The sequence below is a fragment of the Bombus impatiens genome, unplaced genomic scaffold (assembly GCF_000188095.3).
Source record: "Bombus impatiens unplaced genomic scaffold, BIMP_2.2 scf_0017, whole genome shotgun sequence".
Classification (NCBI taxonomy): domain Eukaryota; kingdom Metazoa; phylum Arthropoda; class Insecta; order Hymenoptera; family Apidae; genus Bombus; species Bombus impatiens.
In genome coordinates, this window is record NT_176436.1 from 142,797 (window position 1) to 157,774 (window position 14,978).

The window sequence follows — 14,978 nt, forward strand, 5'->3', positions numbered from 1 at the left end:
TCACCTTTGTTCTCGCCCATTTCCACGTAAATTGCTTCGAGTTTCTTTTCACGAAGTCATTTTCCAATCTCTCGCCGATAAACCGATAGCATGACATAATCAATAACGTAGGCGTAACGTGTAGACAATGTAACGAGTATATTACTCGGAGGGAATTCGCGCGTGAAGGGTATTTCCTGAAATTCGAGTTTCTTCCACGTAAGAAGAGAACAAAGGGCGCCAGTACGAAGGACTAGGCAAGTTAAGTCGATCGTCGAGGGTCACGACTCACGACCTGTTTGCTTCGAACTGGCGTACCGCGCGAACTTCTCACGACTACGTGTACTTCCTCCCGCGATCTGCCTCGAATTATTAGACGCTCGTACACAGCCCATTGATATCTCCGGGGTCATACATATTCAATGCTGCTAACGCCGAACAATATCCATTAACCACGGTCGCAACGGTAAACATCCAGCTGGATTCCCAGAACGATCTAGCTACGATTATCCGACAATCGTAAGCAAAAACAAACGGGTACTGCGCTCGAGACAATCGTTCGACACAAATATCTGCCGAAGTTACGAGGACAATTCCATAATGGCGTGAAACAGAAGAGAAATAAAATACTTGATTGCGGAAGCGCGGATCTGTTTCGAGAAACGGGCTCCCCCTGAAGCCTCGTTCGCGTTAGCCAAATTAGTCGAATTCACGTCGTCTGAATCGATTGAGTTTAATTTCACGTTCATACATGTTGCATCGCTTGACTTTAGATTTAGATTCTGATTTTAGATAAATGTCGAAGGCAATATGAACAAATAAAATAATTGCGTACGTTGCGTACCTAACGTTGCGTTTCAAAGCGGCACAACATATTACGTCGTTTAGCAACTTGTCTTCCTTTCGAGTTAAAAAACATTTAAGGGAACTTGGACGATCTTACTCGAAACTTGACAGGATATTTCGAAACAAGTAACGGGATCGCGTTAGTCAAGGAATTTCAAACTACGCTGAACACAAATGATTCGAAGGTGAATGATTGTACTGATGAGAATGTGTATAGAAACTTGAATAGATGAAGAATAACATATTTCCATGACTTCAAACGATTTGAAGTCAAAGTAACTTTGCCGATAAAGACTCAAAGTTTAGACGAGAATGTTTCAAGTTACGTAAACAAGAAATTCACACTAGCAAATTATTTGAACCGAAGCTTCGGATCATCGATTAAATTGAAAGTAACTCGGCTAACCTGAACGTGGCTCAATGCGCTGCTCTCGGAAACTACTAATTTACCTCGTCCCTGAGAACCTCCAGGCTACTGACGTGATCCTGGAGCGTGGTACTTCTGAGGGCACACTTTTCCCTGAGCACCTTGACCTCGATGAGCAATTGCTCTTCCTGCTTCGCGGCTTCTCTCAGCTGATCGGCCAGCCTCGTATTTTGTGCGGTGAGCTCCGCGACAAGCGTCGCCTGGTCCCGTTCCGCTCTTCTAGCTCGTTCATTTTGTTCTTCTAGCTGACTCCTCAATGTCTCCACGTCCGCCTGGAGCTCCAAGGTTCTCGCTTCGTTCTCGCTCCTGGCTTCCTCTAACCGTCGACGAAGCAGGTGCCTCTCTTGTTCCAGACTCTATGACAACAAACAGCGGGAACGTTAAGACTATTATACGAGATCGATGAAAGCCAATTAACAGGCTGTCGCGTGTTTCGATGTCGAAACTTTTCTTCCCGGCACGTGTCGAAACACTCGACTGTGTTTGTCTGCATATCCAAATGATCTCAAATATACATATGTGAAGAATTTGTAGAGAGAAAAAATAGGTAAATAAAAGGCATGTTTTTCCGAAAATGAGATAAATATAGAAAATGGTACGTAAGATCTGTTCTTATCTAATAGAAAAACTGTACAAATATTTCACCACGATAATGATAATCTTTAGTCAACATAAGGTAGTGACGATATCTAATGTTTCAATATTTGAAAACATCAGGAGTTTTTCGACTAACTCTTTGCAATTCGTGTAGCATTTAACATTTTGCCCTGTGTAATTCATACTCGGTAAATTACTTTCAAAAATATTAACTATTTGACTATATTTTTGTAATTAATTTCGTGTATGTATTGCCACATTTCTATTAAATTAAGTTACAACGCAAAAGAATATATTTTATAGGATATTAAATCTATAAACTCGAAAAGAATAAAATGAAATACAGTATCGAGTCGAGTTCGACTTTATCCTATACTTTTCATAGGTCAGAGATTTTATCGTGATGTTTCTCCAAATCTTCGGTATGCGTATCGTATGATCTCGAACGGAATATTTAGTTTCGAAAGTATATTCGAACGGAGAATACTATACTTTCTCGGTATCCATGAAAGTGGATGTTTATTCACGCAGTCTGATCGATGTAATAACGGTGAGAAATATGCCTAACAAACGATCATGGCAAGAAAGCCTCAGCGCTATTGAATAATAAAAACAGAAGAGTCAAGAACGAACTGCAGAGAAAAGAGCGGCGGTCTACCTCAACGATGTTTGTAAAATCAGCAACTTGAATCGCTTGGTTACCTTCGACCTCGAAGCGTCGTGATCGACCTACGAACGAAGGCTACCGCAAACGTCCCTGACTAGAATATCGAAAAACAGGATTCTGTCGTCGAGTCTCCTTTCTCGAAATTGTCACCTCGTTTCACCGACTTGGCATCGTTGGACGAATTTTAAAAAGGCACGCGGTGACTCACCCGGAGTCGACGCGACGCTCGCCTACTTCTCTCAGGTTCAATGATGACGCTGATCCTCAAGACCTAACAAGATCCGGTGAAAGGATAATGTTTGGGTGTTTCGTAAGAACGCCAAAGCTCCTACACGAGTTTCATCATCCGTTGAAATTGAAAACATGCACGCTGGCCCCTTCAATTTATTATTATCCGCGATTAATCCTTTCGATACGATCGTCGTCGATATTGCCAAAAGCGATATCAAAAATTGGAATCGAATTTGAAGTACGGATATCATTTATTAACGACTTCGTCTGATACCGCATTTATCTTTGCTACCTTTCTGCGTTTGAAGGAGGCAATTTATGAAAATGTACACGTACTTAAAGAATTAATGAGAGACAATGGTTTCTCATTAATGCGTGTAGGAAGACTACAGACAAGATCATCTAGTTTATAGTTAATTACACGCTCTTTCTTTTTAATTCGTTGAATCGGTTTCCGGGAAACGACAGAAAAATTCATTCATTCCGCTAATCGACCATCACGCGAACGCTTCGGCACGAATAATTCTAACATATCGATAATTTTCATCATAATTTATTTATAATCAGTGTACATATCCGTAAAAAGTTCCCTTGTAAATTATAAACGTCTGAGCTTCGCTTTGGACTCTCTCTTCGACAATTACGAATCAGTTAATGAGCTAGTTATATACTACTCTTTTAATTCAATGCTTAAGCGCTTAATTTTCATAGTCTCGTTATAATCAAAATCGTTCGACGTATTTTCATTATCATGAAGCGTGGTCTGATTTATCGATCGCTTTTGAATGAATACATTCCACTCGATAACGATTAGGTATAATTGGACGCGGCACATTACGACTGATCCCTGCAGTTATAAATCACGAAATCGCGAGGCTAGAAAATAGTTGGTCGTGCTGGATCCCGCATCTGTTATCGTGAAGCTCGTCCAAGAATAAAGCCAACGAATGGCAAATGCCTGGAACGTTCGATTCACGGGGGAATGCCAGAATTTTAATTTGAATGCGTTCACGCAACGCTAATATAGAGTTTTGCGGTACGAATTGCGATGTATTTGCGAGGTACCGAATGAAAAAGCAGCTGTAATACAGGCCCGCACACAACGATCACACGGTTCGATGTTGGTGGAGTTTATCGAGCTAGAAGGTAAGTACGGCCTTGGTTTCCCGTGGTTACTCATCGACCGATCGTCGACGCAGCCAAAGGCTCGTGGTCGCTCGATCGCTCGAAAATCGTCGACCACTAACGATTCGATCTTCGAATTAACGCTAATTTTCTTTATTAGGATTGTAATTACGTGTCTCGTAAAAGGCGAGAGAAAGAGGGGAAAAGCAGAAAGAATTTGAAATGAAATTAACCACTGGATAAAGAATTATCAATGGATACGTGATTGTTATCTTTGTACTGTTTTTTTTATATGTGTGTATCTTTTAGCTTTCAGGTAAAGTTGTATCGTACAGACTGTTACGAAATACGTAACGACGTTTAAGTTGAATGAAGAAAGACAAAGACAGAGCACGAGGAGAACGGGAAAATTGCGATTTTCTTAACTCGATATATTATATAGTATATACATATAAGTCTACAAGTGGCAAGACCAAGTGCGCGAAAAGGTAAGAATTATACATCAATAAAAGACGCGAAATAGTAATTGTATATCTCGCGTGTGTGCGAGTTGAATCTGCAAAAACGAAGCGCTGATATATTATGAAAAATGAAAAATGAAAAATTAAAGTTACGTGGCTTCGACGGTTGTGAAACATTTCCTCGATATTTGTTTGCAATTGAGCAACAAATTAATTCAACGAGTAACGCAATTTCACACGACCGAGGTATCTGGAAATTTCGCGAGTATTTCAAACATTTCTATAGAAAGCATAATGCAGTCACGTCACTTTCAATGCCTCTCCAACAATGCCTATTAAAGACTAACAATGCCTGACATTTTATTGTGCCGATACGTTTATCAAAAAGGCTACGAAACAGCTTTTGTCTTCGCCGATTTTAACTTAAACGTCGGCTAATTTGAAGCCCTACCGATTATATCCACCTCAAGGTGGTTAAACTCCTTAAGGTGGGTGCACAAAGAGAGGGAAAAAACGACAGGCGAAAAAAACGAGGAAGGTGTACGTGGAGGATACAGCACAAGGGACGAGACACGCGGGACTACGGACAAAAACCAGAAAGGCAAACACGCGTGTGATGCATACAGGAAAGACAAGAAACGCGCGTGTACGCTTTTTCCATAAGGTACATAACATGGCCGAAGGCGACTAGCGGAGATCCATGAGTCACGAATCTCCAACCCGTTCTCCAACACGACTGTTACTCCGATTGCGGTGGTTTCGCTATCCATGACGCTACCAGCTAGCTCCCACATCGGTATATTTCAGAAAACATCATTTCTGACACCTCATCGACCTTTGCGTCCACATAGAATGTGCGATTTCTCGCGTTTGATCTCCCAGGACTGTATCTAAGCTTCTCGAGTTTTTGTAATACTCACAATTAGTCCTATTTCAAAGTTCAGTATACATTGATTGGATTTAAATGTAAATTTCTGAATTAGGAAAATCTTGTATGTAATCTAAAGAAAGATCACGTGTCTGGTACGATGGGTAAACATTCGCTTCGATACATCTTGCTTGTCTATGTCTTTGAAATCAATTAAGTAAAGAAGTTATTACGGGACAATAATAATAAAACAAAATTAATATAGAATGAAATTTGATCATGTCGGGGATTTTAGGAGGTAAATTTGAAAATCGAGATTTCAATTTGAAGATTTGTGTTTGAATGTAACTATTCGATTCAAATTACACTTTTCGACAGAAATTTATTCGTGTGCAATCCTTCGCAACGTAGATAACGATAACATTGCTATTCATACCGGATTCAACCTGTTTCGCTATCTATCGGATAGGATGAATCATCGATAAGTAAACGTTAATGATCCTTCTTATGGATCGAAGCATCTGTTAATTCTAGTTAAAATCAAGCTCGATTATAATTAAGTTCGACCTCAATTCGATTACAATTATACCCGATCCCAGTTCGGTTACAAACTACACATACGTATTCATGAGCAAATCGGCGTGCATAATTGCAGACGGTATTCAATTGTAAAAACGCGAAAAGGTCCAAATATCGATTGAGTCACGAATCACGTTCGATGTTCCATTCTCGTTTATTCCTGTGCTCTTTCATCATCGAAGCTAATGTCGTCGTTAATGGTCGTTGCTACATCATGACATGTACGTAGCGAAATACTTTCATCAAGACACAGAATTAATTCGCAACGGATTTGAAAAAAGTTTCTGTCTATTACAGACGTTAGATCTGTTACGAAATATTTTCAATATCTGAGAAATGCTATTGATCGAAACGTAAAGCGGATGTAAAACTTTTATACGTATACTATACTCGTATATCACAAGCTCAAAGAGAATCTTTCATCCTACTAGACAGTTCGATCGATTAAAGCAATGTGATTTGGCAAACGAAAAATCTGAATTTCAATTTCTCATGACTACATCAACCGATATAGCTCGCTCGATGAATTCTGTTTCTCGGAACATGCATAATAACGTTTCCTCCCGTTAAAGGGAAAACCATCCACGACAAGCAGATTATTCTAATTATACAGCCGTGACCAGCAATACATCTTCCGGCACACTTTATCGGACTTCTAATTTAATGGCTGAGCTCCTGTCACTTTCTGCTCGAAGAAACAGACATCCGCCCGATAGAAAGGGAAGTAACCGAAACAAGGAAGCGGAGTGAACAGTGACTGGTACGTATGGACGCGGATCTTCGATTTATCATTTCTCTGTCCAACCGCGTGATACCACTCTGACTACGAACATTGCATACCTGTTTCTTTGATATGGAACGAACATCATTTTCCTCCGTATACACAGTCATATACCATAAAATCCGACTTTTTTCGTTGCGACTTTCTTACAATTTCCACTTCGGCTAATTTCTACGGCAAAAAGTTTTAAAAGTTGAAGTATACGCCTATTCGTTCTCATTAACGAGCTCTAACGATCCGCCAATTGCGAAAACGAAATGACGAGTGTTTTACAATGTATGGCAATCGGCGTATTTCCTTCCTCGTTGCCGAGTCGATCTTCGTGCCGCGTCTAATTTAATCACACGACTAAGAACCTTCGCGCAAATTTATTTCCTGCGACGAAGGATCCTTCATTCCGCCTTTCATGGATCCGCTGTACCGTTAAATAAAAGACAAGAACTACCTAATGTAATCACAGAGACTGTGCGACATAATTACGACGCAATCGTTAAACGAAACGAATCATAGTGTCATAATCGCGTCTTAATTACAGAAGGAAAGAATCGTCTTAATAGCTTCAACTGCCAACTACTCTTCGTTCACTTTTCAGGACGATTATTTTCACGACTATTATTCGAGAATACTATAATTTGCTCGGTGAAAGAGCGGCATAACTACGTCTTTTCCAAAAACGAGATAAATACGGAGGACGATTATCTTGCGAATTTTGAAATCTTTAATAGTAGACTGCAGATTTTCATGCAAAGTTACGAAGGCATCTAAAAAGGTAGAGATCCAATAAAAAATTGTTTCATCTAATGTAAGCAGAGTACAGTTGGTCCTCGAGCAACGCGAAAAGTTTGCTTATACGCGGATTATTTTCTCGATCAATATTGTAAAAGTTTCCGGGATGACACACATACTATGTATGTAGTCCGCGTAGTAAAACGTGACTTTGTAACGAATTAGACGGCTAACGAAGAGGTGTTGAAGAAAAAAGCGAATTGCTGTTGTTAACAGACGATCGAACAGACTGTTCCCATATTATTGCCGCGGTCGTGAGATCAGTCGTGTGCCAATCGTCGCATCATCGCAGTATAAATACGATATATCTATAAATAATATAATAAATAATATGTGTACGTATTTTCTCTCTCTTATATTTACGTAATTTTTTTAATAACATTTTCTTCTCTCTAACTTATCTTATAAGAATATAGTAATAACGCATGTATGTAATATGCAGAATAAAGCTTTCAGTCAACAACAGATTATTATATTGTACATGTACGTACATACAGAGTTAAGTTTTTTTGAGACTCAGAAATTATACGCGGATTTTCGACTACTCTGAGTGTCCGTGTCCATAGCATTATTCGAGGATTAACTCTATTCTACTTTACATATATTCTTTTTTAACATTACATGCATTCTGTGCATTTTCGTATCTATTTTACATAAATGCATAAAAATCCGCAGTCCATTCATGCGTATCTATAGCCTGGATTCAGTATACATAGCGATCCCGAAGGAATCTCAAATTGAACATTTTTAACGCCGTAATTAAATATTAAGATACAATCATGTTCCGAAAAAATACTTATTTTTCGGATCTTCTCTTTACCTTGTTACAATTTTTTTTCTGTTACATAAGGAAGAGACAGGATCATTGGTTGCTTAGCTATTATAAAAGGAGGTCGCGACACGTATTAATATATTTAAATATTCCAAAGCATACATATTTCTCTAGCAGAGTTCGACTTGACCCACAATTTTTCTACAAAAAATATCTTGTCACTTGCACCACTTTTTCACTCGATACATTTATTACACTTTTCCATAAACCGCTTTTATAAATAAACGATTGCCGATAAACAGGTCTTGACTCGTGCGCAGCTAATCGAATAAGTATTATCTAAAGGGTTTCCTGGCGCATGCCACAGGTATAAGTCACAGTTTATCAAAAGAAATGGTGCACGTGTTTCGTGATTGGCGGGTGTAGCGAATGTTCGGGAATAAAAAAGAAACGAAAAGATCGCGATAATGGCCGTTTTAATTGGCATTGCACTTCGCGGTGACGCATTGCGCTCGCCTCGGCTCGGCTTTTGGCGTTGCGCCGCACCGTTCCTCGTTCACTTTCCCTCAGAAGAAAACGATTATGCGAGGTGAACCTTCTCAGAGAAGGAAAAGGAGGAGAAGTAGGGAGGCTCGTAATAGAGAGGCAATGGCCCGTGACGAGCCAGGCAATGATCGTATACTATTGCAACAACCAAAGTCCATCCGCGTATTGCGCGACCTGCTCCAGACGGTGGATTAATGTAACAAAAAGAACTAGATTATGGTATAGGTAGGTAAATGTACCATTTTGAAAGTTTTAAATATACCACGTATATAATGATACTAAATATACTATTTATTCGTTTTAAAAATTATAAATATACAATATAAAAGAGTATTAGATCATGGTGTGTACATATATATTGTTTTAAGAATTTATTGTATTCTTTTCACCTCTATGATCACCTGTTTTGACCTGTTATGTCGAAACGGAATGTGCAGAATGTAAATATATATATTAAATATATGTATATGTACATTAAAATTACTTATATATTCGACGTATGATTTGTCAATTTATATGCAATTTTATATATGTAATTTGCGTACTGGTGTAACCAGTTTATTCTACGGAAATTTTTACAGAGTTTGTCAATCGAATAACCAATTAGATATATATTTCTTACAGATGCATATGAGTCTTGCGTCTAGTAAAAGGCTAAAGTTCGTTTTACGCTGCTAGAAATGTTTTCTAGTATAGCCAATGAATGTCAATTTTGAATTTAAAAAACTTCGAATTCAAAAGCTACTCTTCGTTCGAGAGTTACACTGAACTCTGCACACAACTTTACATTCGCAAGATGTTACATCACTGACTGTTCAGCTTTTAATCAAGCGAGCTTACGTTATAGTTGAATTTGGAAAGTTGTCTAATTTCAAAGTTCTTATTTTTGGACTCTATTCATTGAATACTATAAGGAATAATTTTCGCCTCTAACAAGGAACTTTAATCAATGAAAAAGTTTGACTTTGAGATCCTTGCGGTTTTCACGTACCAATGGCGATCAGGTAACAGCAAAGCCGGATACGTCCATAAGCATTAACGTGGACGAGAGCAAAGGAAACCCGTGGCGATCGGCGTAAAAGCGTTGTGTAATTTCTCCAGGCCTATTACGGTCAGAATATCGCTTCATCATGGAAAGAGCTAATTGGATCGAAGCGTGACTCTTGTTCGATTGCATTTGCCTCTGATTTCCAAAGTTCTTGCTCGAGGTTCTTATTCGATGCTCTTCCATCGGGTTCTTGCTTCAGCTTCTAGCAGAATTCGAGCGGACAAAGAACATTATTTGATAACACTATATGATATTTTTCGCAGCGGTAAGAAACGAACCGATATATTCTCGAACGTAAACGCGTTGTGTAATTAGAGCCACGTGAACACCTAACCAGGTGCGATGCGTCGAGCGTCACGATTACTCCATCGACATTCGATAATCTAACACGCTCGATCCGTTGTGTTATTTAATTTCGCGCACAATGTACCGAATAACGGGTTCACCAACTTCGACATCGCGTTATCGTTTTACGTAAGCGACAGCTTTAGCTCGATTCCGCGATTGGTTGTCGTTGCCAGCTCCAAGGTGGAACGATTCGGAGCCGTTTACACGATTCAATCTACTGTGACGAACCGTAATAAAATCTGCCACGTGTCCTAACGAGACATTTCGCGATTTCACTGGAAATTGGAACCAGCTAGAAAACTGTATCACCAGAATGGTTTCGGGAGATTACGTTCGTCTCGTATCGATATATCTCGCTCTAACTATCAGCGAGCAGGTATCTGAAAGCTAAGAACGTACCTAGAAACTAGAAACTGGTATATCTAGAAACTGGTTGAAATTATAGGCGATAAGACTATCTCTGTATCGGTTCGGTTTTAAGGAAAACTGCGTTTTGTACAGAAAGAAAGTAGATCAGGAGATCAGTGCGGGAACGCGAACACAATGCGTTATTAATGGTTATCTTGAACGGTAGTGAATTCGTAGCAACAATCTGCGCTGCAAATCGAGGCTGATATTAAGTAATTATTGTACTAAATGAACGTTCCCGTGGAAGTTGCGCGAAACGCTGGTAAAGGACGCGTATGTCTGCTCCGTTAGCGTAATTCAGATCGATGATCGAAACTCGTTTGAGAACGCGGAATCACACGTTCTGTAGGGGGAAATCGCGTAACTAAGTAGAAAACAAGGCTGTCGATTATCTGTAGAATCTGCGAAAGTAGCTAGCCAAGTACACGATTAATGAGATTAGCGGCCGATTACGACAAACCAAAAGGAGGCCGGTGTCGCAATCGTGTCAGCGACAGTTACCGTCGTTTCATGGCTACTATTATTGTTTACAAAACTTATGTGACTCACCAGCAATTAAAGCGATGTTGAGTAACAAGAAGTTTGCGGTTCGTGCACCTTTCGAAATGTATCAAGGCTGCCACGATGCGACTAAGTTCGAGTGTTTACCAAACGTTTTATCTTATCGACTCGGTCGATTCGTCGCATGACGTGTGCCTCGATCGATCGAAGCTTAAAATCTTACGGCAACTTCGATAGCGATAACGATTAAACGCTAGTTTAATTAAATAATGCGGCTTATTAAAGTGAGTGGAATCCACGATCGCGTTGAATTTGAGATATTAAACGATGACGATGGCGTGAAATATCGTCTAGAAGAAGATGCTAGACGACATCTGATGCTTCTTAGATTCTAACGTAGCATTAGTACTTGATCATAAGTAAATCGATCAGTCGCTGAAATAAAACGAAATAATCAATGTGATAATAATAGCAAAGAGAGAAAAAAATGTGTTCCTCTGTGGAAACTGTGAATGATCTAAAATTCTTTCGCACGCGATCTGCTCATCTATCGACGCCATCGACTGAAATCGTGGGAAATAAGGAAACAGTCACGAGCCGGATCGATATTGCCACCAAGAAAAATGAATATTTTATTTTACAATGGTCCCTTAAGCGGTAAACCGCGTCTCGAGAAACGAGCGTAGCCGATCTCCCGTTTCAAATCGTTATCCGACACCGACAGGTGAGAGTGCACGCACTTCATGCACGCACTTCACGCACGCACGGTGGCCGTACGAGTATTATGAGAACGAAGGAAAAACCGACGATCCAAGCACGTAGCCACGAAATTTTCCCTGTCGTAAAATTCGCGTAGACCGTGCACAATTGAATTGGCGTAGAATAATCACGGAAGGAAAAAAGGTGATTCGCCAGAGACACGGTGCGATAATTAAGTGCCACTTCGCAGTCCAATTTAAAAGAATTTCTATCTTCGCCTTTTTAAGTTTAAAAATAATGCAGTGCATCCATCGAGTTTCGCGATTGTGTTAACCGGATCGTGCCTTAATCAGAGACTCTTGCAATTACGAAGTTAGAAGTTAGTAAAAACACGAATCTCGGTTAGGTAGCTTTTAATTTTTGCATATATAAATGCGATAACCCAAACTATATACTGATAGAGGAATGCAAATTAATAGAAATGAAAGAAAAAGCATTAAAAAGAGCAGCGAGGTACGAAGAGAAAGCCTTAGAATCAAAAAAGGAATTAGTAAAGGAGTGCATAAAGGAAAGAGAGAGAGAGAGAAAGTGGGGGAATGATCAGGAAGGGAAAAGAGCAAGAAAGAGAAAGACACCTATACAGCACAAGTTCAGCTAGCCTGAGGATCCGCTATAAACCTTAGGATTTTGTTAATTAATTGTTCTTCAAACGGACAAGCAGTCGTTGTCCCAACTATGGGAAGATCGAAGAAATCTATTTTTCTCGCGAACAACGCTTCCGCTAGCAACTTTCCCTCAAGGGCGGCTAGCATCCTTTTCTAGTCACCAACGTGGAAATTGACCAATTAACAGCAACGTCAATTTCCCTCACTTTCTGAACGAAGGCTATCCCCGACGAATCCGATGATCTCGTGTCCCCCGACACACCCCATCGTAGTTTTCCTCTGGAACATCATCGCGACGGGAAGTCATTCTCTCTTGCAACCTCATCGACTAAAAGAGTAACGTCTTTACGATCAGTGATTATTTCACGTTTTGCTAACAAAGAGTCAGACTTAGATTTTGTGAGAACGTACATCTATCATCCCGTTGACCGCGGATTCGTTATCGAACCTGAGGCCATTGTCACTAGCTTCGCGAGTGCCTAATCGCCGTGATTAATTGTCAAGACTGTAACAACCCCATTATTGTAATAAACTACGCCTGTGTTGTACCGCGTCAATGGCTAATTCCCGTGAAGATTCATTTGACGCCCACAACCCTACTCCCAGTGCTAACCCGACAAATACATAACTAGAACAACCGAAATGAAACACTGGAATTTCTCAAATTGGCACGAGGTGGAATTTACTTTCCCTAAACTTCAGTTTCATATGCCTGAAGCCTACGCGTTGACCTAGTTAACGACGACTATGATCCTGAACATCGATAAAACTCAAGACCTGAAATAACAGGAAATCCATAAAATCCAGTCGCCTGAATCCTAGGGAAGAAAGCATCGACCCATCGAACAGGTATAGTCATCTTCGCGAGCTATCTCCAGAACCGTGCAGTTACCTTGTTAAAGCGTCACGGTACATTTGGAAGTGGCTCGGTACAGGTTCACCGTCAAATCAATTTCACTGCATCTCGACTCGTTTGCAAGTAAATCGTTCGTGGAACAAACTCGCAGCCACGCGTGTTCGCTCGTACGAGGATGCTCGTTCTCCGGCCTCTACGAGCACCAGCCGCCGAGAAACTGGCAGAACAATGGGGAAAGATAACGAACGAGGTGTAATAAAATTGAAAACAAACAATCGGAGTTTCCGACTAACGGTACAGAAGCTCTTAACTAGCCTGTTTCGTGACAAACCGCGCTGAACTTCTTCCAACGTCTCTTCTTTCCGCTCTTTTAATTCCACCTACCCGTAGGGTGTCTCAACGAACCGTTTCTTTCCTTGCACACCAATTCCGTTCAATTTGTATCCTCGTTCGTACTCAACGAAGTATAATATCGTGGCTTTATGATCCATCGGGTATAAGTCGTATCCGTTCGCGATAGAGTACCAACTCTGTACAATAAAGGAACCAAAAAAGTGGAAGAATCTACGACTTAGTACAAGGCTTACGGCATCCAACGTTTATCTAGCGATCGCGTGACATCCATTTTAATGGTATTTCGACGAAATCTCTTGGAGTTCGTAACAAAGATTTAATGTCGTAACGATTAGCCGATTGGAACGGTGCTCGTGATCGTTTCTTAAGAGAAAATACTTGTTGTTTTACTAGTTGATCGTTTCGACTAGTTGCTCGTTTCCTCGGGACGGCCCTGTGGCACACGCCGGCGCTCGTTCAGAACGAGCAGTTGAAAACACGAGTACCCTTCTGACTCGAGTTTCCGTGTGGTGTTGTTAAAAACTTTCCCTATACAGTTACGCTCTTACCTACGGCCGGAAACTCGAGCTAAAGAACGTTTGCTTCGTTGCAAAACGCGAATTCCGCGCGTGGGACCAGGAGTATGCATTTTTCGATGCTTGCAACGAATTCGCGAAATTTGCTAGGTTCGTTTGCTAGGTTGTCGTATGGTTCGTGTTCCCTTTAATGCGTTGGTAGGTAAACAAGCCGAGGAAAGAGGGTAGAACGTTCCTTTGAAATAACGGTTTGCTTTTTAGCGGACTTCCGGTCTGCTTCGCATTCTCCTAGTCTTCGAATCACACCGTCGCAAAAGCGACTGCTCGTTCTATGGCAATTAGTCCTGCCTGTGCTGGGAACACGTCATTGTAACACGCACAGATATTCTTCTTCTTCTTCGTGAAAACTGTATCCGCCTTTTGAAATCACACTTTTGCTCAGCTGAATCTTGGAATTCTGTTGCTAATATTCTCAATGATTTCTTTAGTTATCTCTGCTGCGTCGAATGTCTGGAAACGAAAAAGCAGGTAGTCCACGATCTGCTCACCAAATTCGCAGAACTCAGAAAAGGTATCCCTTTGTGGAAAAAAGAATTGTCCACGGGTCATTTTGACTAAGAACCGCCGCGGGAATCCAAACACCGTATTGAGATAACACAGGTAACCGTATTAACGTAGCTGAGAAAGCGATTCTAAAAAGCGGCGAATATTGTTTCGTATCTGACCCGCTCGACAAAGGAAAGCACGTCAAGCTCTGGAAGTAAATACGATAAATATTTAGAGGGAAAGGCGTAGCAACGCTGGATCCCCTTATAATCGCCTAACCGCGATCTCACGATGCACTTTCATACAAATATTAGCGGCATAATAGTGGTCCGACAGAAATTTCGCATCATAGGCGCGGGCCAACCTCAATTGC

The 14,978-nt window shown here is 40.5% G+C and overlaps 1 protein-coding gene across 1 annotated transcript in view; it reads right to left on the reverse strand.

The window, feature by feature from the left end:
- LOC100743288 (bicaudal D-related protein homolog) overlaps positions 1 to 14,978 on the reverse strand; it is a 33,303-nt gene that overhangs the window by 9,252 nt on the left and 9,073 nt on the right. Inside the window, exon 2 of the mRNA XM_003484534.4 lies at positions 1,276 to 1,608. Coding sequence (XP_003484582.1) covers positions 1,276 to 1,608 — 333 coding nt within the window. The remainder of the gene's footprint in view (positions 1 to 1,275; positions 1,609 to 14,978) is intronic.